General features: G+C 39.6%; 1 protein-coding gene across 1 annotated transcript in view; it reads left to right on the top strand.

Moving 5' to 3' along the window:
- The window catches only part of CCDC80 (coiled-coil domain containing 80), a 34,984-nt gene extending 9,718 nt beyond the window's left edge, over positions 1 to 25,266 (top strand). The window contains exons 3-8 of the mRNA XM_069553157.1: positions 1,343 to 1,499; positions 11,714 to 11,850; positions 13,609 to 13,757; positions 21,315 to 21,418; positions 23,976 to 24,056; positions 24,757 to 25,266. Coding sequence (XP_069409258.1) covers positions 1,343 to 1,499; positions 11,714 to 11,850; positions 13,609 to 13,757; positions 21,315 to 21,418; positions 23,976 to 24,056; positions 24,757 to 25,103 — 975 coding nt within the window. The 3' untranslated portion in view covers positions 25,104 to 25,266. The remainder of the gene's footprint in view (positions 1 to 1,342; positions 1,500 to 11,713; positions 11,851 to 13,608; positions 13,758 to 21,314; positions 21,419 to 23,975; positions 24,057 to 24,756) is intronic.
- Positions 25,267 to 27,981: the final 2,715 nt, after the last annotated feature.

Genomic DNA, 27,981 nt, shown 5'->3' with positions numbered 1-27,981 from the left:
CCAGTTCAGTCCCTGGTCTAGAGGCTGGCCTCTGAGCTAATGAGAAGCCTGCATAGGGTGACTAAACTGTGTTTTTTGCAGACATCAGCCGATCAAGCTGTTTAGGGTTAGAGAGATCAAAAAAATCTAGTCATCATCAGAATCAAATTTCATGTCCTTCCACCTCAGAGCAAACAGCACATGCCCAAACATTTGTCAGATGTGCTACACAATCCTGGTTTCTGCTCACGAAGAAGCTAATAAAATTGGAGAAGACTCAGGAAAAAGGCAACAAAAATAATCACCATAGTAGAAAGGCTTTTATATCTGGCTAGATTACAACATTGAGGCATTCTTAGGGAGAGAGTTCAAGAGGAACCTTGAAAAATAAGAGTATCCTCATTTTATCCAAAATAGTGAAGTCTGTGTTTTCCCACATAGCTGGTGACCAAAGCATCTCTTTTTATTGCTCTGTCTTCTGAAGTCAGGGGGTCAAATTGAGTGAGAGACACAGGGGCTAGGTGAAAAATGCCAGGTTTGAATTGGAAAGAATGCTGAACAGAAAGAGAAAAATTCATCCTGTTGGAGGGTTTCAGCATCACAGACATCCACCAGGAGCTCTGTGCAGGCCCAGTGTGGCAATAATTATGTTCGGAGACAGAACTGGGCCAAAGAGCCATTCTAAAAATTCTCTGAATTTTACCTAATGAAAATTCTAAGCCGTGGAATGTTTCATAGTGCCCAAGACCTGGCTATGAAACTCAGCCCTGTAAGATGTGAAATAATAGTGGTAGCCACTGAATTCACCAGTGTCTGAGCAGCCAATTAAGGTAATGAAGATCAAAATAAAGGGAGAGAGATAGCATTTATTGGACAATTATTGCACGCTAAGTGTCATGTAATACTTACAACAAACAGCCTTGTGAAAGAAGTATTCCTGTGCAGAGTTCATAAATGAGAAAACCAAGACACGTGGAGACTGATAATGAAGGCAGATGATAGTGGAAGTGAGTAGAAACTCTAAACTGTCTGGAATCATTTTTTTTTTTTTAAGGCCTTTCCAAATGGTCTCTTTTGGCTTTAATTATGCTAACTATCCAACAAAATGATCCAGTTTAGGTGTCAGTCTAGTTTAGGAAGGGCAACCTACTCCAGGATTCTTGCCTGGAGAATTCCATGGACACAGGAGCTTGGTGGGCTACAGTCCGTAGGGTCACAAAGAGTCGAGCATGATTGAGCAACTAACACACACACCCTGTCAGTCACCATCAGTCCTCTATTCTAGATCATCCCTGTGACATCTTCCTCAGTGTGAAACTATCACTGTGAGTTAATTTTTTTGCTTGCTTTTGCCCTCCTCCAGCTGATCACTGCTCCCAAGGCTGAAAACAGCATGTATGTGCAGCAGCGAGATGAGTATCTGGAAAGTTTCTGCAAGATGGCCACCAGGAAAGTCTCCGTGATCACCATCTTCGGTCCTGTCAGCAACAGCACCATGAAAATTGACCACTTCCAGCTAGGTTCTCTGAAACAATTTAATGATTATATTACTGCTTTTCTCTTAGCTAAGGTGGGGCATACCTTATGGGAGAGGTCGGTGGGGAATCAAAAGGAAAATTGGGGTTTCCAGAGGGCTATTTGCTTGTGGGAACAAAGGTCAGTCTGCCTAACTACTTATATAACTGTCCTGGATGGTTCTGGCTTAAGTTTTGAACACTAAAATGAAAAATATGCCAACAGTCTACAGTTTGAAAGTCAGTAAGATGGAGGAAAAGGAGAGAAGTAATTCAGTGGGGCAGAGTCGGGGAGGTATTCTGATAAAGAATAGCCAGAGAGATATTCTAACACTTTCTTCTGTATCCTGAGTCTTCTTGCCTGTGAGCAGCACCATCTGATCCTCCTTCAGCCTCTATGTTGTAGGTAACTCCCTCATAAATGGGTCCCGCACACCCTTCGGAGTCCTTGACTCTGGCCAGGCTTGGGGAGAGTGAGCGGGGGCTGAGATTAGCTGTGAAACTAAATGAAAAGTCAGTGGAAATATGGACTGAATGGCGCCCACGTCCTTTTGGAAAGCAGAAGAATTTGGCTGAATGTAGAGTTTTCACAATTTTTCATATTAATGATGCATATGAGGCGTACAACTCAGTGTTGGGCAGCTAAGGTCTAACTCGCTGCGGTTCTCGTGGGAACATGGCAAATTTACTGTGAGTAGTTATGCCTCATGGTCAGAAGCCCCAGATCTGACCCACCCAGTGTCTTTTATAACTATTACATCTCTAGAGCTTTATTTAAAAACAAAATTCTTTCTTTCTTACACAATTTCTCTACTTTTGTTTACTGTTGTTTCAACTATAATGAAAATCCTTCTTGTGCCATTTGCATATCCTGGGTATTTTTCATAAAATATATTTTGTCCGAAAGCACATAAAGCATACTTTTTCCCATTAGTTAGCAATTTGTGAGGGAGTGGGGGGCCTTACTGCGGCATGTGGGAATCTTACTTCACCTACCAGGGATTGAACCCTTGCCCTCTCCTGTGGAAGTACAGAATCTTAACCATTTGATCACCAGGGAAGTCCCTCCATTAATTAACATTTAACTTCAGTATATATAACATGTTACTTCATGGATTTCTGTGTCACATACTCTTGGTGCTATGAACACATATCGTTGTAATTAAGTCATGATAATGTCAGTTGATTTTTAATATAGTCTAGCTTTCTAAATCATATATATATTTTTACTTTTGTAAAGACACTTAGCTTGAGATCTATCCTCAACTAATTTTGAAGTGTGCAATACAGTATTGTTTACTATAGGTACAGTGTTGGCCAGCAGGTCTCCCTAATTTATTTGGATATGAAGTTTCAGCTGTGCACTCTCTATTTTTATTAGCTCATTTTTCCCTGAGCTAGTTCAAAAGGAAAATAAATAGCATCTTTTCCAATGTCTTGGGACCCCCTGGTGACTCAGATGGTAAAGAGTCTGCCTGCAGTGCAGGAGACCTGGGTTCTGTCCCTGGATCAGGAAGATCCCCTGGAGAAGGAAATGGCAACCCACTCCAGGATTCTTACCTGGAGAATCCCATGGATGGAGGAGCCTGGCAGGCTATAGTCCATGGGGTCACAAAGAGTTGGACACGACTGAGCAGCTTCACTTTTCCAATGTCTTAACATAAGTCATTAGTGGAGCAGTGATTGATTTGTGGACATTTATTTCTTACAATGCATATGTTTTTCACGGAGAACAAAAAGAGAGTGTCCTTACCAACAACAACCAATAGTCATACATGCAAAAGACACAAAAGAGGTTCTAGAGTCAAAGAGGTTCAAATCCACAGTCACAATGTATTTGCATGTAACCTTGAGCAAGTTACTGCCTAAGTCTCAGCTTAGAACATGGTTATATGCATTTCATAGGCGATGATGAGGATTTAATGCTGTTACTGTGGTCAATGAGTTGTCAGAGGGCCTAGAGCACTATAATTGAAAAATACTTGTAATTGCTTTCTGCTCATTAACAAGGAATCCTCACAGTTGCTCCTCAGGGTCAGGCTACATTAATCCTGTCAGTGACAAAACTGAAGCCTGAGAGACTATTACTGCAAAGCCATATATTTGGTGCTCAACTGGGAGTCAACCTTTGGCTTCCAGTCTTGTCAAATAGCAGGAGCCAGTGAGCTTGATTATAATCCAGATGTCTTGAGAGGAAGTAGGCATACAATCCAGTACAGAGACTTGCTGGCTGGTGATGAAAGCCATCCTCCACCAGGTGTTCCTGGTGTCAAATGTGTCACCCACCAACTCACACAAAGAATTCTCGTTCCTCATTTCAGAGAAGTTTGGAAAAATCATTATGTCTTCCACCTCGACCTGTGCATGGTCCTAACTGTTACAAACATCTGGTGCTGCCTTGGCAACGTGTTAGCATGAATCCTGCTGTCTTGTAGACATCTGGATTGAATATGAACTGTAGAGAATGAAGATTTCCTTTTCTGCCTTATTGGAAGTCAGGTATTGTGATTTGAGTGTTTGCCACTCATTGAATGGCAGCTTGGACATGATTTGAGGAGCCTTTGATTTTGTTCCTCATCTAATTCCTGGAAGGCCTGTCTCTCCTTGTGTCATGTCCCAGGTTACCCTTATGGGAAAGGCTGTAGTGCATTCAGCCAAGACTGGGAGTCAGCCATGAGAAAATAGACGCTGGCATGCGCCATGGTCTCAGTAAACCAATCTCCAGCCTTGACCGATTTTCAGTTGGAAATCTGTCAGATGGCCTTACTTTCCTTGAAAATAAATCAAGCACTCTCTACTCTTCCAGACTTTTCACAGGGCCTTAAAAACAGAGGCCCACATCCAGCTACAGTGTGGGCTGTACTCACCAGCTGGTCCATCTTGCTAAATGTATTTTGAATTATAGGTGATAGACCTACAAACACCAGGAAGATTGAAGATTTCAGTCATTAGCCTAATGAAAGTTATTCATTCTTGAGCGAATTCCAGTGCAGAATAAGCCTATCCAGTTTTGGCAGTCCAGAGTATATTATATGTGAGGTTAAGAATGACCTAACACACACACACACACACAAATTAAAAATAAAGAAAAAAAATTAAAGATAAAAGATAGAGTGACCTAACACATAAAGGCATTCTTAATTGTCAGAGATATTTAAAATATCAATTTGAGATAGGAATATTGGTATCTATGCTAAGAGGATGGATTATAGAGGAAGTTATCAGATGGGAAGGAGTAGCTGGCTAAAGGCATTTTATTACAGAATGAAAAGAGAAGAGAGATGAAAACATAGCGGGCATGAATATTTGTATATTTATATGCTTAGCAAAATATATAGGTGAAAAATATTTTGACACTGGTATTGATCACTAAACTTTAAGAGCTAAAACATAGGACATTTTTTGGAGGGGAAGGCAATTGTTTGATAGCTTCTTCTGAAGGAAGGGAAAAAGGAAGGGGGAAAAGTTGGTGGGAGTGGAATGTGGCCACAAGGAGAGGCAGCACTGATTCCTGATTCATGAGTAGGGAATTCCTAGGTGAGTCTCTGGAGTAACTTTTATACCTGAGACTGATAGAATCCATTTCAGCCTAGAATACTCTGTCTTTGATCCTGTTGAGAAGTGTCCTTTATGGACAACCTCACAACCATCTGGATCCATAACAAGGCAGAAATGCTGCTTCCCCACAGAAGCATCTGAAAAATTGACCCTTTGTCCCAATTCCTCCCTTCTTCAGTGGTGACAATGCCTGGCAGCTGCCTTCTCTAGACCCTGCCACTCTGTGCTAGGAGACAAGGCTGGGCCTTGGTGTCCCTCTCTGTTTATTCAGGTTTTGATTATCACCCTGTCCCCTAACTTGTGTGATCACCCATTGCACTGCCTCTAACATCAAGCTTATCGCTGTCAAGATCAACCCTGACAAACAAGGGGTTAAAAGTACCTGATAAGTCAAGTGTGTAAAACAAGTGCTTGAAGAATGTGGTGAAGGGACAAGCTCTTCTAGTTATAGTTGTCACAGTATTGTATGTATCACAGAGTTTTGAAAAGGGAGTGGATTTAAAGGAGGAGCCTTGAAACTGAGTAGATTTTTTTGATAATGACTCTATCAAAAGTACTTTTTGTTTTTATTCAGACTTTTAAACAAATGATACATTTTTTGGATTCCAAAGTCAACACTATATAAAAAGGCATTAACAGACAAGTCTTACACCCATTCTTGACCCTTATTATTCTCTGCTCCCACAGTAATATTTATGATTCCATCTTGATCCGTTTAATGGCTTCTTTATGCAAACACAAATCAATATAGACACCTATATTCCCCTTCTCTCTCTTTTTTAAACAGAAAAATATTTTATTACCTTGAGTAGGAAAAATATTTTTAAAAAAATATATAGCTGATTTACAATGTTGTATTAGTTCCAGGTGTGTAGCGAAGTGATTTGTGTATATATAATTATAAACTCTTTTTCAGATTCTTTTCCATTACAGATTATTACAGAACATTGAATACAGTTCCCTGTGCTGCACAGTAGTTCCTTATTCTTTTTCCTTTCTTTTTATACAAACAATCAGTTCAGTTCAGTCACTCAGTCGTGTCCAACTCTTTGTGACCCCACAGAAGCATCTGAAAAATTGACCCTTTGCCCCAAAGGGTCTGCAGCATGCCAGGCTTCCCTGTCCATCACCAGTTCCCAGAACTTGCTCAGACTCATGTCCATTGAGTTGGTGAGGCCATCCAACCATGGCATCCTCTGTCGTTTCCTTCTCCTCCTGCCTTCAATCTTGCCCAGCATCAGGGTCTTTTCTTATGAGTCAGTTCTTCACATCAGGTGACCAAAGTATTAGAGCTTCAACTTTAGCATCAGTGTTTTCAATGAATATTCAGTACTGATTTCCTTTAGGATTGACTGATCTCCTTGGAGTCCAAGGGACTCTCAAGAGTCTTCTCCAACACCACAGTTCAAAAGCATCAATTCCTCGGCACTCAGCCTTCTTTATGGTCCATCCATACATGACTACTGGAAAAACCATAGCTTTGACTAGACGGACCTTTGTTGGCAAAGTAATGTCCTTGCTTTTCAATATGCTGTCTAGGTTTGTCATAGCTTTTCTTCCAAGGAGCAAGTGTCTTTTAATTTCATGGCTGCCATCACCATCTGCAGTGATTTTGGAGCCCAGGAAAATAAGGTCTGTCACTGTTTCCGTTATTTCCCCATCTATTTGCCATGAAGTGATGGGACCAGATGCCATGATTTTAATTTTTTCGAATGTTGAGTTTTAAGCCAACGTTTTCACTCTCCTCTTTCACTTTCATCAAGAGGCTCTTTAGTTCCTCTTTGCTTTCTGCCATAAGGGTAGTGTCATCTACATACCTGAGGTTTTTGATATTTCTCTGGGCAATCTTGATTCCAGCTTGTGATTCATCCAGCCTGGCATTTTGCCTGATGTACTTTGTATATAAGTTAAATAAACAGGTGACAATATACAGCCTTAACGTACTCCTCTCCCAATTTGGAACCAGTCTGTTACTCCATGTCCAGTTCTAACTGTTGATTCTTGACCTGCATACAGATTTCTCAGGAGACAGGTAAGGTGGTCTGGGATTCCCATCTCTTGAAGAATTTCCCACAATTTGTTATGATCCACACAATCAAAGACTTTAGCATAGTCGGTGAAGCAGAGTAGATGTTTTTCTGGAATTCTCTTGCTTTTTCTATGATCCAGCTGATATTGGTAATTTGATCTCTGGTACATATAATAGTATATTATATATCTGTTTTGCATTTTTTTTCCACCTAAGTGTATTTCCTGGAGATCTTTTCTTATGAGTACACAGAGATCTTTCTCATTCTTTATTAAGCCATTCTGAGATTCTACCGTAGTTTATTTAACCACTCCCTTTGTTGAGGAACATTTGGATTGCTTTCAGTATATTGTTATTATAAAAAATTTCAGAATTAACCTTGTACACATATCACTCTATGTATGCGGGCATTTCTTTACAATAGATTCTGAGAAGTAAGATTGTTGGGTCAAATGGAAAGTATATCTAGCTTTGGTAGATATCACCAAATTTCTCTCCATGCAAGTTGTATGATATTGCAAAGCCACCAGAAATGTGTAAGAATGTCTATATCTCCAAACATCTTCAATAGAATGTATGATCAGAATTGTGAATGTTTTTAGCCAATGCTGTATGTGAAAAATGGTATCTTAGTGTGGTATAGTATTGGGTTGCATTTCTCTTTTTATAAATGTGATTGAAGATTTTTTTCATATGTTTCAGGCAACTTTATATTTTGTTTTTAGTGTCCTTTGTTTATTTCTGTGTTGAGTTGTTGGTCTTTTTAATCTCAATTTATAGGTATTCCTTATAAGATATTGACCCAGTTTTGGGGGTGGAGTTCAGGAGTTTGTTTTAAAAGTGTTTCTCAAGTGATTCTGATTTGCAGTTAAATTTGGCCTAGAGCAGAAAGTTGAGTGGCAGAGAGAATGGAAGAGAAGTCTAGAAATGTAGATTGGCACCCAATTTTAGAGAATTTCAAATACCAGGAGAGAGAATTCAAACTTAATTTGGTAAATTAAGTGAAGTCACTAAAGATTTCTAAACATATTTTTCAAATAAATTTTAAATAACTTCTTATACTTCTTAGTAGTCAGTCTGTAGGACAGAAAAGCACCTGACAGGACACATTCTTCATGGATAAGACAAATTGTTCTTTCTAGGAACCAAATGCGGGCTTCAGCTTTGAGATCAGAAATGTCCAGGCTAGTCTCACATACCCATTCAATTCAGTCACTCACTCATCCCACAACTGGGTGCTAGGCAGGGAAACAACTCACTCACAGAGTAAAACAGGAAGGAACAAGCAGATTGACAACAAAGCTAGTTAAATTTATCCATTATCAACTAAAAACAATTCAGCCTCTGCTGGAGTCTTTACCTCCAGATTTATCCAAAATGCAACCAAGAGATTTTTGGTCTATATTGACTTCTTGTATAGGATAATTATATTTTAAGTGCCTTATAAGTATGTTTTATTTACATTGTGCATTACTTCAGGACAGGGTTTATTAAGGTCTGGTGGTGCAGCAAAGTCAGAATGCCAAAAGAAAATGGAATATATTACTCATTCATTACTCAAAGAGGAAATTGCACCACACCTCACAAGGTCATGGGAGGAACACCAAGTTTTGGTCAGGAAGCAGAAGCCAGAGTGAAGAGAGAGCCTAGACCATGGTTATTATTGGGGTTTCCATGGGAAACACAGATGAGCTGGGTGAACAGCTGGTTAGGCTTGGGGCTGCAGGATATTTCCTAATTGCCCGGTTCCTGACCCTGAGACAACTGATTGGTGCTCCTGGGGCCATGAGCCAGATAGATCTGGGTCCAAGGATTGTAATTTTAACATGCACTCCAGGTGTTTATGATGAAGGTATACAGTGAATCCTACTTTGAAAAACTGCCAGAGCAGATTTGGAGCTCCTGAAGCAAACAGAGAGCTGAAGTTGTCCCAGGACATTGGAAGAATGGCCTGAATATAGGGATGAGAAGGAGGAGGAGGAGAAACCATGGGTGTCACCGAGAGGCAGCAGTCACAGATGGAGGCTTTAGATGCAATGCCTGGCATACAGCTGGTGTTTAATAAGTTGCCTTTGAAGCTGAATTTTTCTGCAGTGTCATTGCTGTCTATAGTCAGACATGGAAAAACAAATGCATGAAGAAATTTACTACTACCTGAATTTAACCACTGACTTTTTGGAGCTGGAGTTCTTAAAGGGTGGGAAACTAGGCAAGTCCTTCATTTATAGGGCCAGTCCTCATCAGCACACAGCAGAGCTCACCCTTCCTGTTGGCCCTCCTCAAAAATCTTAGGTCCAGGGGCAGGTTGTGTGAAATGACCAAATCCCACAAAATGGGCTTGGGTCTGTGAACCATTTTAGCTGGATTGGGACCATGTGGACAATTTATAGGATGTATTCTAAGGAATGTTTGTTTTTAAGCCCTGCCACCCTTGACGAAGACTAGAGAGCTTCTGCAGAATCTGGATAAATTTAATAAGAAGTTCCAAATAAAAAAACAAAAATGAATGTATGTTGAGAATTAAAAATAGCAGTTCCTAGGTTCAAGATAAAATCTGATTTGTAAAGTGTTAAAATCAGAACGTTAGTTGTTAAGGATGCTTACAAATCAGTTTTTTAATGATTTCCTTCATCATCATAATTCATATTAATATTATTAATCACAAAATAAAATATGCTCCTTGTTAAAATTTAAATAATATAGGCTCACATAAAGTAAACAGTCAAAGTTTCTACCTCACCTCTTCTCACTCCCCATAGACAACTATTATTATTAGCTCTATGTCCTTCTGGACTTTTTCCTATGTATATTCCCATATGGATGTGTTTTCTTTTGCTTTATTTCCTTTTAACCAAGAATAACATCATACTTTGGAGAAGGCAATGGCACCCCACTCCAGTACTCTTGCCTGGAAAATCCCATGGATGGAGGAGCCTCGTAGGCTGCAGTCTGGTAGGTCGAGAAGAGTCAGACACGACTGAGCGACTTCAATTTCGCTTCACTTTCATGCGTTGGAGGAAGAAATGGCAATCCACTCCAGTATTCTTGCCTGGAGAATCCCAGGGACGGGGGAGCCTGGTGGGCTGCCGTCTATGGGGTCACACAGAGTCGGACACGACTGAAGTGACTTAGCAGCAGCAGCAGCAGCAACATCATACTTTGTATTTTATTCTTCAAGTTGCTATTTTTACTCAATAGATAAACTAAACAAAAACCAACAGCATGTTGATGTATGGCAAAACCAATACAGTATTGTAAAGTAAAATTAAAAAATAAATAAATAAATAAATTTTTAAAAAATTAAAAAAGAAACCAACAGCATGAAGAACTTAACAATTCTTTTAAATTAACATATTTTATTAATGATAGTATTCTTTTCCCTCTCATTATGATCTACTTGGGAGAATCAAGCATCTTATTTATATACTTTCAACAATCTTAATCGAGTAAACCAAAGTAATACCTAAATTATAATTGCCCCCTTTATATCAATAAAAGCAGAATAGTCTGTGATACTTGGCTAGATTACCTTTGTAGCTACAAAATTGTGTTTTTCTTCTACTGTAGTGCTATTCATTGGGTAACAGTGTTGATAATAACCAAATAAGTTTCCTTCTGTAATATGTTTATTATTACAAATTTGCTAAGTTTAATATTTGTAATTTTTTTAATACAGGGAATTATTCTACCAATGAAAATTTTAATAGGGTTGAGGGGAGCATTGTAACCTGTATGGGAGTAAAGAAGTAAATAAGCCCTTCTATCATTTCAAAGTGTTTTCCAGGCATGGTATTAATGGTTTGTCATGTTCATACTTCCCATTAACCCAGTGGCACCTGCAGGAACCACTGTGAATTATAATAGTTTTCAGGGCTTGATATTTGAAAATATATATAACATTAAGAACTTCTAGAAAGTCGGTAACATTTTACTTAACCTTGTATTCACTTACAAAATTTATTTTATGAAAAGCTTGATTTTTTGGAGTCAAATGACCAGATTTAAACATAGGCTTTTTATTTTTCTCTATGGCAGTGACTGGAGAATTCCATGGTCAGAGGAGCCTGGCTGGCTACAGTCCATGGGGTTACATAGAGTCGGACACGACCGAGTGACTAATATACACACACATAGCAATGACATAGTTTACTGTGTCCCAAAAAATGCTCTAATAAAAGGAAGGAACAGACACCAATTTTAGACTTAAATAAATAACTAAAACTAAAATAAAATTTTAAGTGAAATAAAGCTTAACCAAAGAATCTGGGTCTGTTTCCCTGGTAAGTCACAATAATGACTCATCCCAGGTTGAGTTGGCAATCTTCTTCCAGGAATGACTCAGTAGCTTCATTCTAATGTTGCTCCTTCTGATTCACTATAACCAGCGTGGGCAGAGATGGGGTTCGATCATCTTTGGAAGAGTGACTTTCAAAATGAGCTTATTTATTCGTTTGTTTCTATATTTGTTCACTTTGGAAACATTAGTTCAAACAACGTACTCTTTGAATGTGTGCAACTAATGAAGGCAGTTCTAATTAACTTGGGATGGAGGCTCAGCTCCTCCACCCTTTGGTTTCCCACTGATTTCTGTTTTTGTCACATCCATATTTATTCACATTTCATTTGCCTTAAGACAATGAGAAACCTATGCGAGTCATGGATGATGAGGACTTGGTAGACCAGCATCTCATCAGCGAGCTGAGGAAGGAGTATGGAATGACCTACAATGATTTCTTTATGGTGCTCACGGATGTGGACCTCAGAGTCAAGGTATGGGTTCCTGTTTGGGATGGTGCAGTGCCATTCCTTAAGAGAGAAACTCATTTTGGGGGGATCAGTGAGTCTATTACACATACAACTGAGCACAAATTATTTCATAAATGGGAAAGTTTGGAAATGGTCCAAATAGTTACCACTGTCCTCTAGAATTTGTGGTCTATGGAAAATATTAAATTGGATGACCCCCCTGTAGTTCAGTTACTTGACTCAGACTAAATTCTTCCATACCATTAAAGTCATGAATTCACCAGACACTTTTTGAATAGCTATGATGTGTCAGACCCTGGTGAGAAAAAGTGAAGAGCGTTTAGCTTCTGTTTTAAGAAAACTCAGATTTAATATAAGGCATAATTTGGAAGAACCCGGAAATTTATCTCCTGATTCAACATGGGCAAGATGGTAGGGCTTTACACCTAATTTCTTCCTGTGATAGGGACAAAAGTTCTGAACCATGAAAAACTATGCCATGTAGTCATAATAACAATAATAACAATAATAACTAACTTTATTGAGTTCTTTCATTATGCCAAGCACTCACCTTAAATGTTTACAATTTCATCTCAAACCTCTAAGAGAAATAACAAATATTATCTTTGTTTCAGAGAGGCCAGGAATCTAGAGTTGTTAAGTAACTTGCCTAACTTTGCCCAGTTAATGTTAGACTTCATATGCACACAGATTGGCTCCAGAGCCCATGCTTATATGAAAATCCTTAGGAAAAAGGCTGCCTGGGCTATTAGAGTACCTGGTTCAGCCTGGAGTATTTTTCTGGATCTGGAGAGAGATCCCTTCAATAATTCATTCTGCTTTTGTGTTTTGCCACCTCTAATGTGAAAGTTTGGACTAGATGTTCCCTAAGGTGTCTGCCAGCTTACACATTTCATGATTTACTAAATTCCCATTCAGGGCACAGCTCCAAGCCATGTCCAGACTTCTCTCTCTAGCTTACGCTGATTACTCTCAGCCAGCTCCCAAATCCATTTCAGGTTGCTGTTCTAAGTCCAGACAGCTTTGAGGCAGGAAACTGAATTTCATTATCCTTAACTTAGATTTCCAAAATTTTTTCCTGAGAATACATTAGCAAACATTACCTAATTTTAAGTAATGCTCACTCAATAAAATAGTCCCTGGGAATCACAAAGAGTTTATATAGATTGTTTATTCATTTATTTATTTACTTTTTTGGCTGTGCCACAAGGCATGTGTAATCTTCCCCCAACAAGGATCAAACCCATAGTCCCTGCATTGGCAACATGGAGTCTTAATTAGCCCTGGACCACTAGGGGCGTCCCATGTAGATTCCTGATGACCAGAGAGCAGGCATCCTTCTGGTGGAAAATTACCCTTATTGCTGAGGTCAGATACTCTTACATGTTCTTGCATTTGATTTTTTGTGTTAGGTACAGAGTTTCTGACTTTCCAGTTGTGTAATGAACAGGAACCAGGTTAGTCCCAGAGATAAGGAAATAAATCTAGGATATGTGTGGTAAAGAGGGCATGGACCCTTTCCAGTAAAAAGTGTTAAGTAAAGAAGAAATCCTCATGGAAGGTAAAGGCAGTTGTTTCATGGATTCAGAACCTCAAAACATCAGCAGAGGTACTATTGCAGGAGAGAGTTTATAAACGAAAGAGCCCTCCAGGCTCTGTTTTCCCCAGAGCTCTCATGAATTCTCCCAGGCTCTCCACCCTCTGGACAGAGGGAAGAAACACCTTTAATGCATTATATACTTCTTACTTTTCCTTCAACAGCAATATTATGAGGTGCCTATAGCAATGAAGTCCGTGTTTGATTTGATCGATACTTTCCAGTCCCGAATCAAAGACATGGAAAAGCAGAAGAAAGACGGCATCATTTGCAAGGAAGACAAGAAGCAGTCACTGGAAAACTTCCTATCCAGGTACATCTCCTTTGGAGACACTGAGGAGGAAGGCAGGAGAGCGTTCTGACTGAGCTAATGAAAACCCCAGAGAAACTCGAAGCAGACGCATCTGTGCAGGGTGACCTTCCCTGTGAGAAGGGAAGTGTCTGTCTGCTTCACAGCACTATGCCCAGTAGGCTTATTCTTGTCCTGTTGGAAATGGCTCTGGTTGCAAGGCTGGCTGGGATCAGTTCCAAGCTTGAGTGTTGATTTGGTGGCTTTGGATAAGTCTTTTCTTTCTCTTCTGCTTTTTTTGGGACACTGATACATACTTCTGACCTTCTGTGAGGGTTAATTCATTCAGTCAATTTGGGGAGCTTTGTATATTGTACTTATATTTATTGGGCCCTTTCTAGTTCCAAACGGGATTTGGAACACTGCTTGATTTTCTGCTTTCTTCCAACTCTGCAGAGAACAACAGAAGTTCCACTAAGACCTTAAAAGGAGAAATTCTCTTGACCCAGATCCCTGATTCCTTGGGGAGTGTGGTTTGTTGAAAACCCTTGTAGGGAAACTCTGGTACATACACAAAAAAGTGTTTAAAAATCACTCTACTTTTTCCCTTCTTCATCCCTTCCCCCATGATGGATGAAAATTCTACAGATATTTGGGACTTTAAGGGGTGCAGGGATGCAGAAATTTCACCTACAGCAGCAAAAATTCTATGGTTAGTAAACAGATAATCTGAATGCCTCTAGATTTGGGAAGCTTGGGGCTCTTAGGAAATAACATCATGATGTGTAAAGAGCATAGGACTCACCATTCATCCAAGTTTTTAGTTTATAATTTTCTAGATATGTTGTCCCTATGCTTCCAATTAACCTGTCTTAAAATCTCTCACTCATGAGAATAACAAGAGCAAGTAGCCCTCCCTCCACTCCAGTGTTGCCATATCACCTTTTGTGCCAAGCACTTCATCTTCCCTCCTGTTGTTTCACAACAATCCCATGATCTAAATACTGTAACTAGTCTCACACTAATGGAGACCACTCAGGCTAACGGAGATCAAATAACTTCCATCACTGAGTTAGAGTCAATAATACTGAAAGCTCGGCCTCTTTGCACCAGTGCTGAATCAAATCTTGGAGACAGAGTTTTGGGTGTCAAAATAGTCATTTTACATTTACCATATTTCTTTCAATTGCTTGAAATAAACACAATCTTTCTGAGTATTTATTTGATCCATAGATTTTATAAGTTAATCTTGTAAATATGGTAATGTTTTCTCACATGTTCCAGTAACTGTATATGCTTAGTAAGATTTCAACCTAAAACCATACAACTAAACCACATACTCAATCACACTTCCTAGTTTGGAGTTTCAAGGCTATCATTTCAAGCCAGATACTCTTAAGTTTCCCAAGAACATAAATTCATAAAGAAAATCAGGATCCTTCTTAGAAAAATATATTATTACTATAATTTTGATTCTTTCCAAACTTCCTCTTCTTAATTCTAAATCTTCCAAGACTGAAAGGTATATACCTATTGAACCAACCCATTAAACTCAGATAGACTGATCTGTAAAGCAGACAGTTATTGTCTAGCTCATTGATATTATTTACAACTCAGGATTTAGGCCAGCCATGAGACCTGCAGTTTCAAACATTATGAAGAATTATACGTCCCATTTCCAGGCAGAGGTTCTTTTTATAATCGCAATGTCACGGGTTTCAAAACTTCAAAGGAAAAGCTGGCATCATCTCACTTTTGTTCACTCACAAAGCTTGCAATGCTCGTTCAAGTTGGTCACTGATTTGCATTTGCATTTTTTTATTCTTAAGAAATTATACATATTTTGCATCTAAAGTCTTTTGAACTAGATAGGGCCCTACAACACATAAGCAAATGTATTTTCCTTCCAGTGTGGAAGGCTACAAGTTCTTATATTCACTGCTGTTTCAAGAATATACATCTCTTATGGATATTCAGAATAGCCTATGATTATAATTTAGATGTCCTATGGCTATCTATGACTTATGGTCACAACTCATGGACTCATTGTGCTGATAATAATCATTGATCTTAAAAATTAAAGTGGAATAGTATGTTAGTTAAAGGCATGGGTTGATTCCTGGTTTTCCACTTATCAGCCGTGTGACCTTGGATTTATTGCTTAATCTCTTTGGGCTTTAGTTTTTTCATTTGCAAAATGGAGATAATAAGTTTATCTATTCTTAAGATCATTATGAAAGGAAATACTAAAGGTAATGATAGCTTAGAACTTAGCACAAAGCAAGTAATTAATAAACACTGGTGATTAGTAGTATTCAGTTCAGTTCAGTCGCTCAGTCGTGTCTGACTCTTTGCGACTCCATGAATCATGCCAGGCCTCCCTGTCCATCACCAACTCCCAGAGTTCATTCAAACTCATGTCCATCGAGTCGGTGACGCCATCCAGCCATCTCATCCTCTGTCGTCCCCTTCTACTCCTGCCGCTAATCCCTCCCAGCATCAGGGTGTTTTCCAATGAGTCAACTCTTCTTATCAGGTGGCCAAAGTATTGGAGTTTCAGCTTCAACATCAGTCCTTCCAATGAACACCCAGGACTGATCTCCTTTAGGGTGGACTGGTTGGATCTCTTTGCAGTCCAAGGGACTCTCAAGAGTCTTCTCCAACACCACAGTTCAAAAGAATCAATTCTTTAGCGCTCAGTTTTCTTCACAGTCCAACTCTCACATCCATACATGACCACAGGAAAAACCATAGCCTTGACTAGACAGACCTTTGTTGGCAAAGTAATATTTCTGCTTTTCAATATGCTGTCTAGGTTGGTCATAACTTCCTTTCAAGGAGTAAGCATCTTTTAATTTCATGGCTGCCATCACCATCTGCAGTGATTTTGGAGCCCAAAAAAATAAAGTCTGACACTGTTTCCACTGTTTCCCCATTTATTTGCCATGAAGTGATGGGACCAGATGTCATGACCTTAGTTTTCTGAATGTTGAGCTTTAAGCCAACCAGAAATGGCAACCCACTCCAGTACTCTTGCATGGAGAATCCCATGGATGGAGGAGCCTGGCAAGCTACAGTCCATGGGGTCACAAAGAGTCAGACATGACTGAGCGACTTCACTTTCTTTCTTTCTTTTCACTCTCCTCTTTCACTTTCATCAAGAGGCTTTTTAGTTCCTCTTCACTTTCTGCCATAAGAGTGATGTCATCTGCATATCTGCAGTTATTGATATTTCTCCTGGCAATCTTGATTCCAGCTTGTGCTTCTTCCAGCTCAGCGTTTCTCATGATGTGCTCTGGATATAAGTTAAATTAGCAGGGTGACAATATACAGCCTTGACATACTCCTTTTCCTATTTGGAACCAGTCTGTTGTTCCATGTCCAGTTCTAACTGTTGCTTCCTGACCTGCATACAGGTTTCTCAAGAGGCAGGTCAGGTGGTCTGGTATTCCCATCTCTTTCAGAATTTTCCACAGTGTATTGCGATCCACACAGTCAAAGGCTTTGGCATAGTCAATAAAGCAGAAATAGATGTTTTTCTGGAACTCTCTTGCTTTTTCCATGATCCAGCAGATGTTGGCAATTTGATCTCTGGTTCCTCTGCCTTTTCTAAATCTAGCTTGAACATCTGGAAGTTCTCGGTTCACGTATTGCTGGAGCCTGGATTGGAGAATTTTGAGCATTACTTTACTAGTGTGTGAGACGAGTGGAATTGTGTGGTAGTTTGAGCATTCTTGACATTTCCTTTCTTTGGGATTGAAATGAAAACTGACCTTTTCCAGTCCTGTGGCCACTGCTGAGTTTTCCAAATTTGCTGGCATATTGAGTGCAGCACTTTCACAACATCATCTTTTAAGATTTGAAATAGCTCCACTGTAATTCCATCACCTCCACTAGCTTTGTTCGTAGTGATGCTTTCTAAGGCCCACTTGACTTCACATTCCAGGATGTCTGGCTCTAGGTGAGTGATCACACCATCGTGATTATCTGGGTCATGAAGATCTCTTTTATACAGTTCTCCTGTGTATTCTTGCCACCTCTTTTTAATATCTTCTGCTTTTGTTAGGTCCATACCATTTCTGTCCTTTATCGAGCCCATCTTTGCATGAAATGTTCCCTTGGTATCTCTAATTTTCTTGAAGAGATCTCTAGGCTTCCCCATTCTGTTGTTTTCCTCTATTTCTCTGCATTGATCACTGAGGAAGGATTTCTTATCTCTCCTTGCTATTCTTTGGAACTCTGCATTCAGATGCTTGTATCTTTCCTTTTCTCCTTTGCTTTTCGCTTCTCTTCTTTTCACAGCTATTTGTAAGGCCTCCCCAGGCAGCCATTTTGCTTTTTTGCATTTCTTTTTCTTGGGGATGGTCTTGATCCCTGTCTCCTGTACAATGTCATGAACCTCCGTCCATAGTTCATCAGGCACTCTGTCTATCAGATCTAGTCCCTTAAATCTAAAGAGGAGACTTAATAAACACCTTCAGAACTGAAACCCAAGCAAAAAGAACTGAAATTTTTTCTTTCTTTTCTATATAACAGCTCTATAAATAAACTAGTATCCAAATGGGAATTTTCCTTCAAATTTGCTGAGTTGGTGGGTCTGCAAAGCCTGGTTTCAGCTGACCAGACTCTGAAGCCAGTCTAGTCTTTAGTGACACTCATCTGGTTCAGGCTATAATTATCTTTTTCTAAGACAGAAGCCCCAAAGAGTGGGCACACGCACACTAATTTGGGAATGCCAGCTAAGAAAAGCAAATACATACACAGCTTGAAGTTTTTATTTACGGACACACTAAAGTGACAGAAAACCAATCTGTCCAAAGTAAGGATCTGGGCCACATTCACATCTCTTCTTACTTCCACAGAAGTAGTTCCATTAACATTTGTTCCTTTAGGGTTAGGAGCTGGGGCCTTGGATCTTAATAAGAAGGTCTGTGGGATAAAGAATCACCACTTAGGGGCAACGACCCTCTCTCGTTGTGTCTGCCACAAGTCTCAGATCCCAGCCCTCTCTAGTCCGGCAGCATTCAGTGGTGCACACAGGTAAACAAGCCAAAATAGACCTCACCCAAAATAGCTCCCTCCAGGATACCCTGCAGCTCTGTATGGGGGCCAGAAAAGCTGGCCTGGTGTGGGTGCTGGCTGGGAAGGGGTAGGGGTGGGGGATGCTGCTCTGGCAGGCCTCCTAAGGAGGCAGGGGAAGCACAGGAGACCGTCTTCTGTGACCCAACACCAGTCCTGTTCCCTTTCCCAGGAAACCTCAGACAGTCTCAGACTCTCCCCTCCCTCCTTTGTGCCAGATACATTCATCTTCTATCCTCAGTGGAGATTTAAGTTTTTCTTTCCCTTTGAAGAAAAACAAGCGGAGGAAGCTAACGTAATGTCACAGCAAGCAACTCTTGGCGAGTCTTGCTAAGGCATCCATTCACATGCTGTATTTCATCAGACTATCATTTTCTCTCATTCACCCAAACCACTATTCCCCCAAGAGGCCATTTTCTTTGGGATTGAAAACTCTCCTGTTCACTGAGAGGCTAGAAGGGGCACAGGGAGAGAAGCCATGAATATAATCAACTGGCTTCTGGTTCCTTGAATGCACTGACACCCTGCAGTCAGCAACATTGAAGGCAGAAAGCAAAAGCCCTTTCTCCAGTGAAGGTGGACTTTGAGACAATTGCACTCAGCCTCTCTCTGGATGCACACCCCCTCTCCTTCATATCCCCTTAGGGACCCTGACAGTGCCCACCAAGCATTAGCCCCTCTGATAGGGGTAGACCAGGGAAAGCACTGGACCAGGAGTTAGAAAAATCTGAGTTTTGGTACCACCTCTTAGATTTATTGGTTAGGCAAGTCACTTCACTTCTCTAAACCCTGTTTTTTATGTGCAAAATGGGGAAAGCAAGCCATGCCCTCGATGAACTCCAGTGACGAATGTATGTTTTTTGTTTTTTTAATTATTATTTATTTACTTACTTTTTTTTGGCTGCGCTGGGTCTTCGTTGCTGCACAGACTACTCTCCAGCTGAGGTGCGTGGCCTTCTCACGGCGGTGGCTCCTGCTGTTGGGGAGCACGGGCTCTAGGGAGAGTGTGCTCAGCAGTTTCGGTTCCCAGGCTCTAGAGCACAGGCTCAACAGTTGTGGTGCACGGGCTTAGCTTCTTGGAGGACGTGGGATCTTCCCGGATCAGGGATAGAACCCATGCCTCCTGTATTGGCAGGGCAATTCTTTACCACTGAGCCACCAGAGAAGCCCTCCAGTGAGCAATGTGTGTTGTGTAGGTGAAATCGAGCTGTAAAATGATATACAAACATAAGGATTAAATTGATTATCATATGGCATCATGATAGATAATGTCCAAAATCTATTAATGAACAATGGACATTATCCATCTGTCAGTGTTTTAAATCTAAAGCTTGCAGACTAAGGCACTGTCAATATCTATGCCAACACATGGATAACTTACATTGATGGATTTTTAATTCTTTTTTTTTTTTTTAAATATTTACTCATTTGACTGCCTGGGTCTTAGTTGCGTTACTCTGAATGTATAGTTACAACATGTGAACTCTTAGTTGTGGCATGTGGGATCTAGTTCCCTGACCAGGGATCAAACCCAGGCCCCCTGCGTTGGGGGTGTGGAGTCTTAGCCATAGGACCACCAGGGAAGTCCCTGGAGTTTAATTCTTTTAACACCTCTTTGAGGTAATGCTCTTTTTGATTCTAAAGCTAAGGAAAATCTATAACTTAGATGAACAGAGTGGCATGCTCAAGGAACCCAAAAAATGTAGCAGTGAGAAAATATAGGTCAAGTTTCTTGGCTACAAGGCAAAATCTCTTTCCACTGCCCAATTGTGTTGGAACTATAAGAACAGGAAGAAGTTTACTATATATTCTAAAATCCTATGACTGTAGGTTTAGGTCCATTCTGCTTCTTAGGGGTACTCTGTAAGTGATGGTTCTTACTATGATGATAGGGTACATCTTAGAACTAGCATTTGCTTCTGGAAGAACCACTGCTACTGAAGAAGGTACATAGAGTTTTATTTTTCCAGGAACCTTGCTTGACCCTTTAAGACACTTTTCTCTTTTCCTTCTTACTGTCACTGCCATCTACTTAAAATTCAGTTCTTTTTTTTTCTGTACTATTTCCTGTCTGTATTCACCACCACCACCACCCTCGCTGCCAAACCGGAGGGAATTCGACCAGAACTTCAGTTTTCTTCAGTTATTTTCTAATTCCTTTATTTCTGTTGCTATAATTTGACAAACAATTTCAGCTATTTTTCATTGTATCTGAGAATGTCTTCTCTCCCTAAGTGACCTCATCAGGCCTGGTGACCAGACTCATGCCTGACACATCAGGCAAATGCTACAATAGGCAGACCATGAAGTTATAGAGGAAAAAGTGCAAGAAAGGTGGTCATACAGTCTAATGTCAGGCTTTGAGGAGCTATGAAATATTTCTAAGGTTACTGGTTTTTTATTTGAGGCATAGGAAAAAAGTAACAGTCGACGTTACTCTGCTTTTTCACACTGGCCTCTATTGTTTGAAGCAGTAATTGTGGTCTTCTACTTCTTTTCCAGGTTCCGTTGGAGGAGGCGGTTGCTGGTGATCTCGGCCCCTAATGATGAAGACTGGGCCTATTCACAGCAGCTCTCTGCCCTCAGTGGTCAGGCATGCAATTTTGGTGAGTGGGAAGCCTCGTCATCACTGCTTTCCCATACCACCCTCTTCCTGGTCTAAAATGGAACACAGAAGCTTAGGTCATCCAAATATTCCCCAGCCCAGACTGTAGATTCCCAGACACTTACTCAGTTATATTGAGGATAAAGTTGCTTTCAGACTGGAATCTTAGTCAACTGGGGTCTGTTTTTCTTTTTTCAATATTCTCCCCTCTTAGGTTTTTTACTGAAATGTTTGAAAATACCTGCTGCTTTACTTACAGTGATCTGTATTATGTGTCTTCTTATTTGCTTTAAAAAAAATTGTCTCAAGATCATATAACTCAGATATCATCAATTACTTAGGTAATAATTAGGTACAAACACTGAGTACTTTTCCATAGATTTAAGTATTTTTTGTAAGACAGGAATGCCTTTGAGAATTAATTAATGAACTGAACCCCACTGTACTATATTACCAGTCCCTTTGAAAGGATTTTGATCTCTAACTAAGTACTAGGAAGACAGCAAGATTTGTTAAACAGTGCCTTATGCTTTAAGACAAGTAGGTCAAAGAGAAATGCTGTTTATTATACTATCATTATTTGCAGTGAATTGCTCAATGTTTTGAAAACTAATATATGCTTTCTTTACCAAACATTATTATCTTAGTGGTCAGAAAGGGCTAATACTATTCTGAATATGTACATATAGAAAATAAATGCATAATACATAGAACATTATTAATAAGTTCAATGTTGAACCAGAGAGATAATGGTAATTTCAAAAGTTGGAATCACTACAAAAATTTTATTTAAGATACACCTCTGCAGAGGAAGAATTTTTGAGAGTCAGTAGAGGGGTGGACTGGAGAAGGAAATGGCAATCCACTCCAGCACTCTTGCCTGGAAAATCCCATGGACAGAGGAGCCTGATAGGCTACAGTCTATGGGGTCGCGAAGAGTTGGACACGACTGAGCGACTTCACTCACTTAGAGAGGTGGAAAGTAGCTAGTGGCCACATATTTAAAACTTCATAATTGGAACATAGATGAACCCACATTATTTTGATATTTCTATTAGGAAGAAGAATCATTTTTTAGTTCTAAAACTGTGTTTGATTTATAAAAGGGAGGGGTGGTTGTATAAGTTTTGTAAAACATTAACGGAGACTGGGTACCTTGCTATGACCAGGTACCTATAAATAATAAAAACTTTTTAGTTTTAAGATGTAAAATAATAACTTAAAAAAAAGGCAGAAAACAAGCTTATAACAGTAAGGATAATTAGAAAATTTGTAAATGTTTATTTATACTCTTATTATCAAGATTAATGCTTAAAAAATTTATATCAACATATGTAAGGAAGATTTGATTATGCCAGTATTTTTAGGCATAATTTAAATTATTAACAGCCACCAACAGTGGTGGGTAAGACAGAAGTTCTTGGAGCAGTTAATGACCCTCCATGATATGAATATATACATAAGATCATGGCTTGCTAATTTTCTAAAGACATCTTTGCAGCAGCTATTAGGTGATGTTTCATTTTGAATCGCTACACAAACAGTCTAAGTCAAACTCTTTTGTAGTAGATAGGGGAATGTGAACAAGTCATGTTTTAAAGGGATAATTAAATTCATGATCTTCCCTTTTGAAAACATGACTTAACATGCAGAACAGAAATGCTTCACTTCTCTGGGAGAAGAGTAAAGCCCATAAAATTTTTTTTGAATAGCATTTTACCTGGATTTCAGCTCTTCTTTAGTTTTCTCTCCTGGACAATCAACACTGTCAACGTTCATATTTATTATTAATAGTTCCAAGTTACTACTGTGACTAGGTTCGGATTTTGTCTAAAACCATGAAATCTAAATAGGATGACTCCACAGCCCCCTTGCCTTCCTATGTTCTTTCTCCTGAACCTTTTCATAAGGGCTTCGTCTTCAAAAGAATTCCAGCAAGCTACCAAGCCGTGACCTTCTTTCCTTTCCTGAAACTTTAGCTGAGGGTGGGCGGGAAGCAAGCTGTGCCTCCCTCAGTGCCACCCCTTTGAGTCTTCTAAAAAAGGGATAAAAACCCGCCCAATGAGCAGACAAACTTTCGTTTGGGGAAGCCAGAGCAATTTCTTCAGCAATCACATTGGCTCGCTCTGTAGTCTTTTCTTTGAGAGAAAATTAAATTATCCATGTAAGCTGTTATAACATCAGCCGTGACTTTTTTCCAGAACACTGATCAGCTTAGATCATCTCAGATACTTTAAAGTTCCAATGGCTTCGTTTTTGTTTTGTCATTTAACAGAGTGAGTATCACAGTTTAAGAGCAAATTCTTTTTCAATCTGCAAAAACAAAACAAAATCACATTTGACCCTGTTATTAATCCTAAAATCTGCAATTAGTCTCTTTTCAAGATTTTATAAATGTTTAAATGCATTTTTTATGGAAAAGATTTTAATGACTTGTTTTACTTAATCAGGTTATGTTTTATATTCCTTTTAAACTTAAGAGATTTTAATTGTCAGATATCCAGTCTTTGGAAGCAAAAGACTTACTACAGATTCTATGGCTTTCTTTTTTCTCTCAGGTCTGCGCCACATAACGGTTCTGAAGCTTTTAGGTGTTGGAGAGGAAGTAGGGGGCGTTTTAGAACTGTTCCCAATTAATGGTAAAGTTTTGTTACTTTAAAAGAGTATAAACTACTGATAAGTTCAATGAAATTATATTAATTCATATGTAAGCCATGGATGTACCCTCAGTTGAAGGTCCTGGTGTGTGCCCCATGCGTGTGTGTGTGTGTGTGTGTGTGTGTGTATGGGTGTGAGAATTTATGTATACACAGAATGTGAAGGGGAGCATAAGCACTCAGGTTGTTTTTATTAAAAAACCATTCACAAGTGACAGCAAAGATATTCATTTCTTAGTAGAGATATGTAATTCTTTTTTGTCTGCATGGGGCTTTATTGGCTTACAAAGCATTTTCACCTATGTTATCTCATTTAATTCTTGTGGTAGTTTTATAAAGCGTGAGAAATTAAATATTTCCTGCCATATCAGTGAACAAGGGATGCCAGAGTTGATCTTGATGTGGCAGTTGATCTTGCAAGGATTAAATAAAGAAATTGGTTTTATATTTTATAACACTCCTATAAAGAGACATTTGCCTCAAAATGTGATCCATGTTGTAGAATAGCAGGAACATTTCATTGCTAGTAGAAAGACCAGCAAAGTTCCTAAATTGGATTTTTAAGCTGTAGAGAACAGACCCTTGGGTCCTTTCTCTGTTCTCACAGTGATTTCTTCTCATTTGATGCTTTCCTGAGTGTTGCCTCTTTAATCCACTAACAGCTTTTCTAATCCTATTCTAGGGAGCTCTGTTGTGGAGCGAGAAGATGTACCAGCCCATTTGGTGAAAGACATACGCAACTATTTCCAAGTGAGCCCAGAGTACTTCTCCATGCTTCTAGTTGGAAAAGATGGAAATGTGAAATCCTGGTATCCTTCCCCAATGTGGTCCATGGTGATTGTGTATGATTTAATTGATTCGATGCAACTCCGGAGACAGGAAATGGCCATTCAGCAGTCACTGGGGATGCGCTGTCCAGAAGATGAGTATGCAGGCTATGGTTACCATAGTTACCATCAAGGATACCAGGATGGTTACCAGGATGACTACCGTCATCATGAGAGTTACCACCATGGATATCCTTACTGAACAGAAATATGTAACCTTAGCCTCAGCCAGTTTCCCCTGCAACTGTTAAAGTCACATGTGGCCAGCTACATAAAGGAGAGTTCTTCCACACTGCCTGCACTCCCTGCCTTTTTCTTTCAGTGTTCTTCCAAGATTAAATAAATAGCAACATTTTGCCTACTCATGAGTTGTCAAGAAACCTTAAATCATAAAGATGTTCAAAAGAATTGCTTCTCTAACTGGAGAATAAGTATTTATACCTCTGTTTTACTTTTTTAAAAGTATTAATTGGTAAGTGAAAACTAGGATTGTTAAAGATCACAGCACAGATGTTTTCAAATAAACATCTGAGCAGATGGAACAGACAGAGCAGATAGCGTCTTAACCCTTTTTGAAATGTCAGTCTAAAAATGATTAAGATGGCTCTGCTTTATACTGTGAGTTTCTTTCCTGAAGCTTGATACCAGAGGAGTCCAGTGATACTGACTTCCAAAGCCAGGGCAAGTACCAAACTCCACTTTGTTAGCATAGCTACTTCCTGCCCTGTTTCTCTTATCTTTAGTGTCAGGGGAAAGGAAACCCTCAGTCACCTCCAGAACTGGCTGCGCAGCTAAAGGTGACACTTTCAGAGTTCCATCAGGTACCATGGAATTCCCAGCATGCGAAACCTTGACTCTTCACACTTGACTTCCTGAGCATGCTTGCTAATGGGCCCATTACACACTGGCACCTTGTAAAATAAAACTACAAAGGAGATTATTTTCAGGCATTCTTTTTTTCTTCAAAGGAAAGTGTTCCTAAATTACAGTGGATAAAATTATAACTGGAGTGCAAAATATAATCCTTGTCTTTGAAATAGAGCATTGATTTTCACATATGGCATATAAACTAAATATTCTCCCTTCTTCCCTCCCTCTTTCCCCTCCTTCCTTCTATACTATTTTACTTTTTACCAGCAAACAATGACCAAATAATATGTACGAGCTTGCCTGAAGGCAGGCAGTCAGAGTCCCTGGATTTTAGCATCCTGATAGTGTCAGCCTCTGTCAGTAATGGGGATGCTAATTTTTCTTTTTGTCACTGTTGTTAAAATTGATCTTCCAAATAATCTTGATTATTGGTTATTGACTTAGTGAGCCCAGATGTTAATAATTGCTGTCAAGTCACATGTGAATACAATCAGCATTTAACTTATTTGTGCCTATTTGCACAAATCTGTCTTTTACTTCATCTGAACTTTCTTATAATTACAGTAAAAGTGGAATTTCTACCTCAAATGAACTTGAGGGATTACTTATTTTGCCCTTTATTCTCCATAAAGACCATTCATTCTTACCTGTTTTACAGGTAACTGAAGTTCAGAAAGTACAAGTGACTTCAGAGCACACTTTTCTTATTGTATAAATTATGCTTCCAGTTCACCCCTCCTCCCATGGTGGAGATCTTTCCTCCTCTTTGCTAGAACAGTCTGTACCAGCTGCTTGAGGAGGGCAGGTGCAAGAACCAGGCTGATGTGCATTGCGCTTAAATTGTTGGCAAGGTGAAGCACAGCTTAAAATTGCCAATAAAAATGGGTTTATTTATTATTGCCTCTGAAATTACATAGGGGCAATATCTAAGTAAGGGGCCCAAATTGTCTCGATTTCAGGAAATACAATAATTAAGGAGTTTCATCTTCCAAGGAAACTAATTAGATAGGAATAATAAACATTTTCTTATAGAATAATTTTATTAAGGTTCTAGCTCCTGCACAAGAAGAAAGAGAATACTTTTTCATAACATGAGGTTACTTTTTCAAGCATTCTTCTGGTTTCACCGGCACTGAGATGGTCTTTAGCAATCCATTGGAATGGTTCTTCGCTCTGATGAGTGGGTGGAGAAGTCGTGGGTAATCATTTAGGGGACTGTAGAATAAAGAAGCCACAGCTCAGCAAAGGGACACACATTCAGAGGAAGATGCTATTAGTAAATGTCCTCAAATCCTAGAATCGGGGAAAATACAGAGTAAATCTTAGCAAATGGGAGGACTGAAAAATAAGGTAACCTGAATCTCTGTTTTCTAGATTTGGTAGTTGGAAGTCTGGGTATTGTTTTTTTTTTTTTTTTTAATAAAAACATTTCCTTCCCCAAACAGCAGCAACAACAACAAAAAAGGTAAAATACAAATAAATTCTAATTTTTGAGAAAGATTATGGAATTATAGCATTTTGAAAGAAAAGCACCCAACTGAGTTAGGGAAATTTGAAAGACTGAAAAGAACACTGCCTCACCCAAGTTGCCATAATTCCCTTCCATGAAATTCCAAGAACTGTTTTTCATCAGAGAAGTCCCAGGGCTCTAAAAGTGAAATGAAAGGGTTAGTTGCTTCGTCGTGTCTGACTCTTTGCAATCCCGTGGACTGCAGACTGCCAGGCTCCCCTGTGCATGGAATTCTTCAAGCAAGAATACTGGAGCCATGCCCTCTTGCAGGGGATCTTCCCAATCCAGGGAGTGAACCCAGGTCTCCCACACTGCAGGCAGATTCTTTACCGTCTGAGCCACAGGGAAGCCCAGGGCTCTAAGGTGAACGTTAATTCAGCAGAGAGATTATTCCCCTGCCACAGAGGGTGGTGGCCCAGACACAGCAGAGTCGGTGGAGCCCTCTGGTCTCATACTCTAGATTATAGCTGATAATGAAGCCCACACCTTCTCAACTCCTGAAACCTTGAGCATAAAAATAGCTCAGGGCCAGGGTGTACGATGGCCTTGGCCGTCCCTGATGGATAATCTCAGTACTTAGCAGTATATGGAGATTCCAGAAAAAAAGAAGCCTCTTGAAAAGAACCTCTGTCCATATCTGTGCCACCACTAATTCCCCTTTGCTAATGAGGAATCCTTTCTGCTCTGTGGCTGCTCTGTG

The sequence above is a fragment of the Ovis canadensis genome, chromosome 1 (genome assembly GCF_042477335.2).
Source record: "Ovis canadensis isolate MfBH-ARS-UI-01 breed Bighorn chromosome 1, ARS-UI_OviCan_v2, whole genome shotgun sequence".
Taxonomy (NCBI): domain Eukaryota; kingdom Metazoa; phylum Chordata; class Mammalia; order Artiodactyla; family Bovidae; genus Ovis; species Ovis canadensis.
Note: the sequence above shows the minus strand (reverse complement) of the source record. Positions and strands in the feature narration are given on the sequence as shown.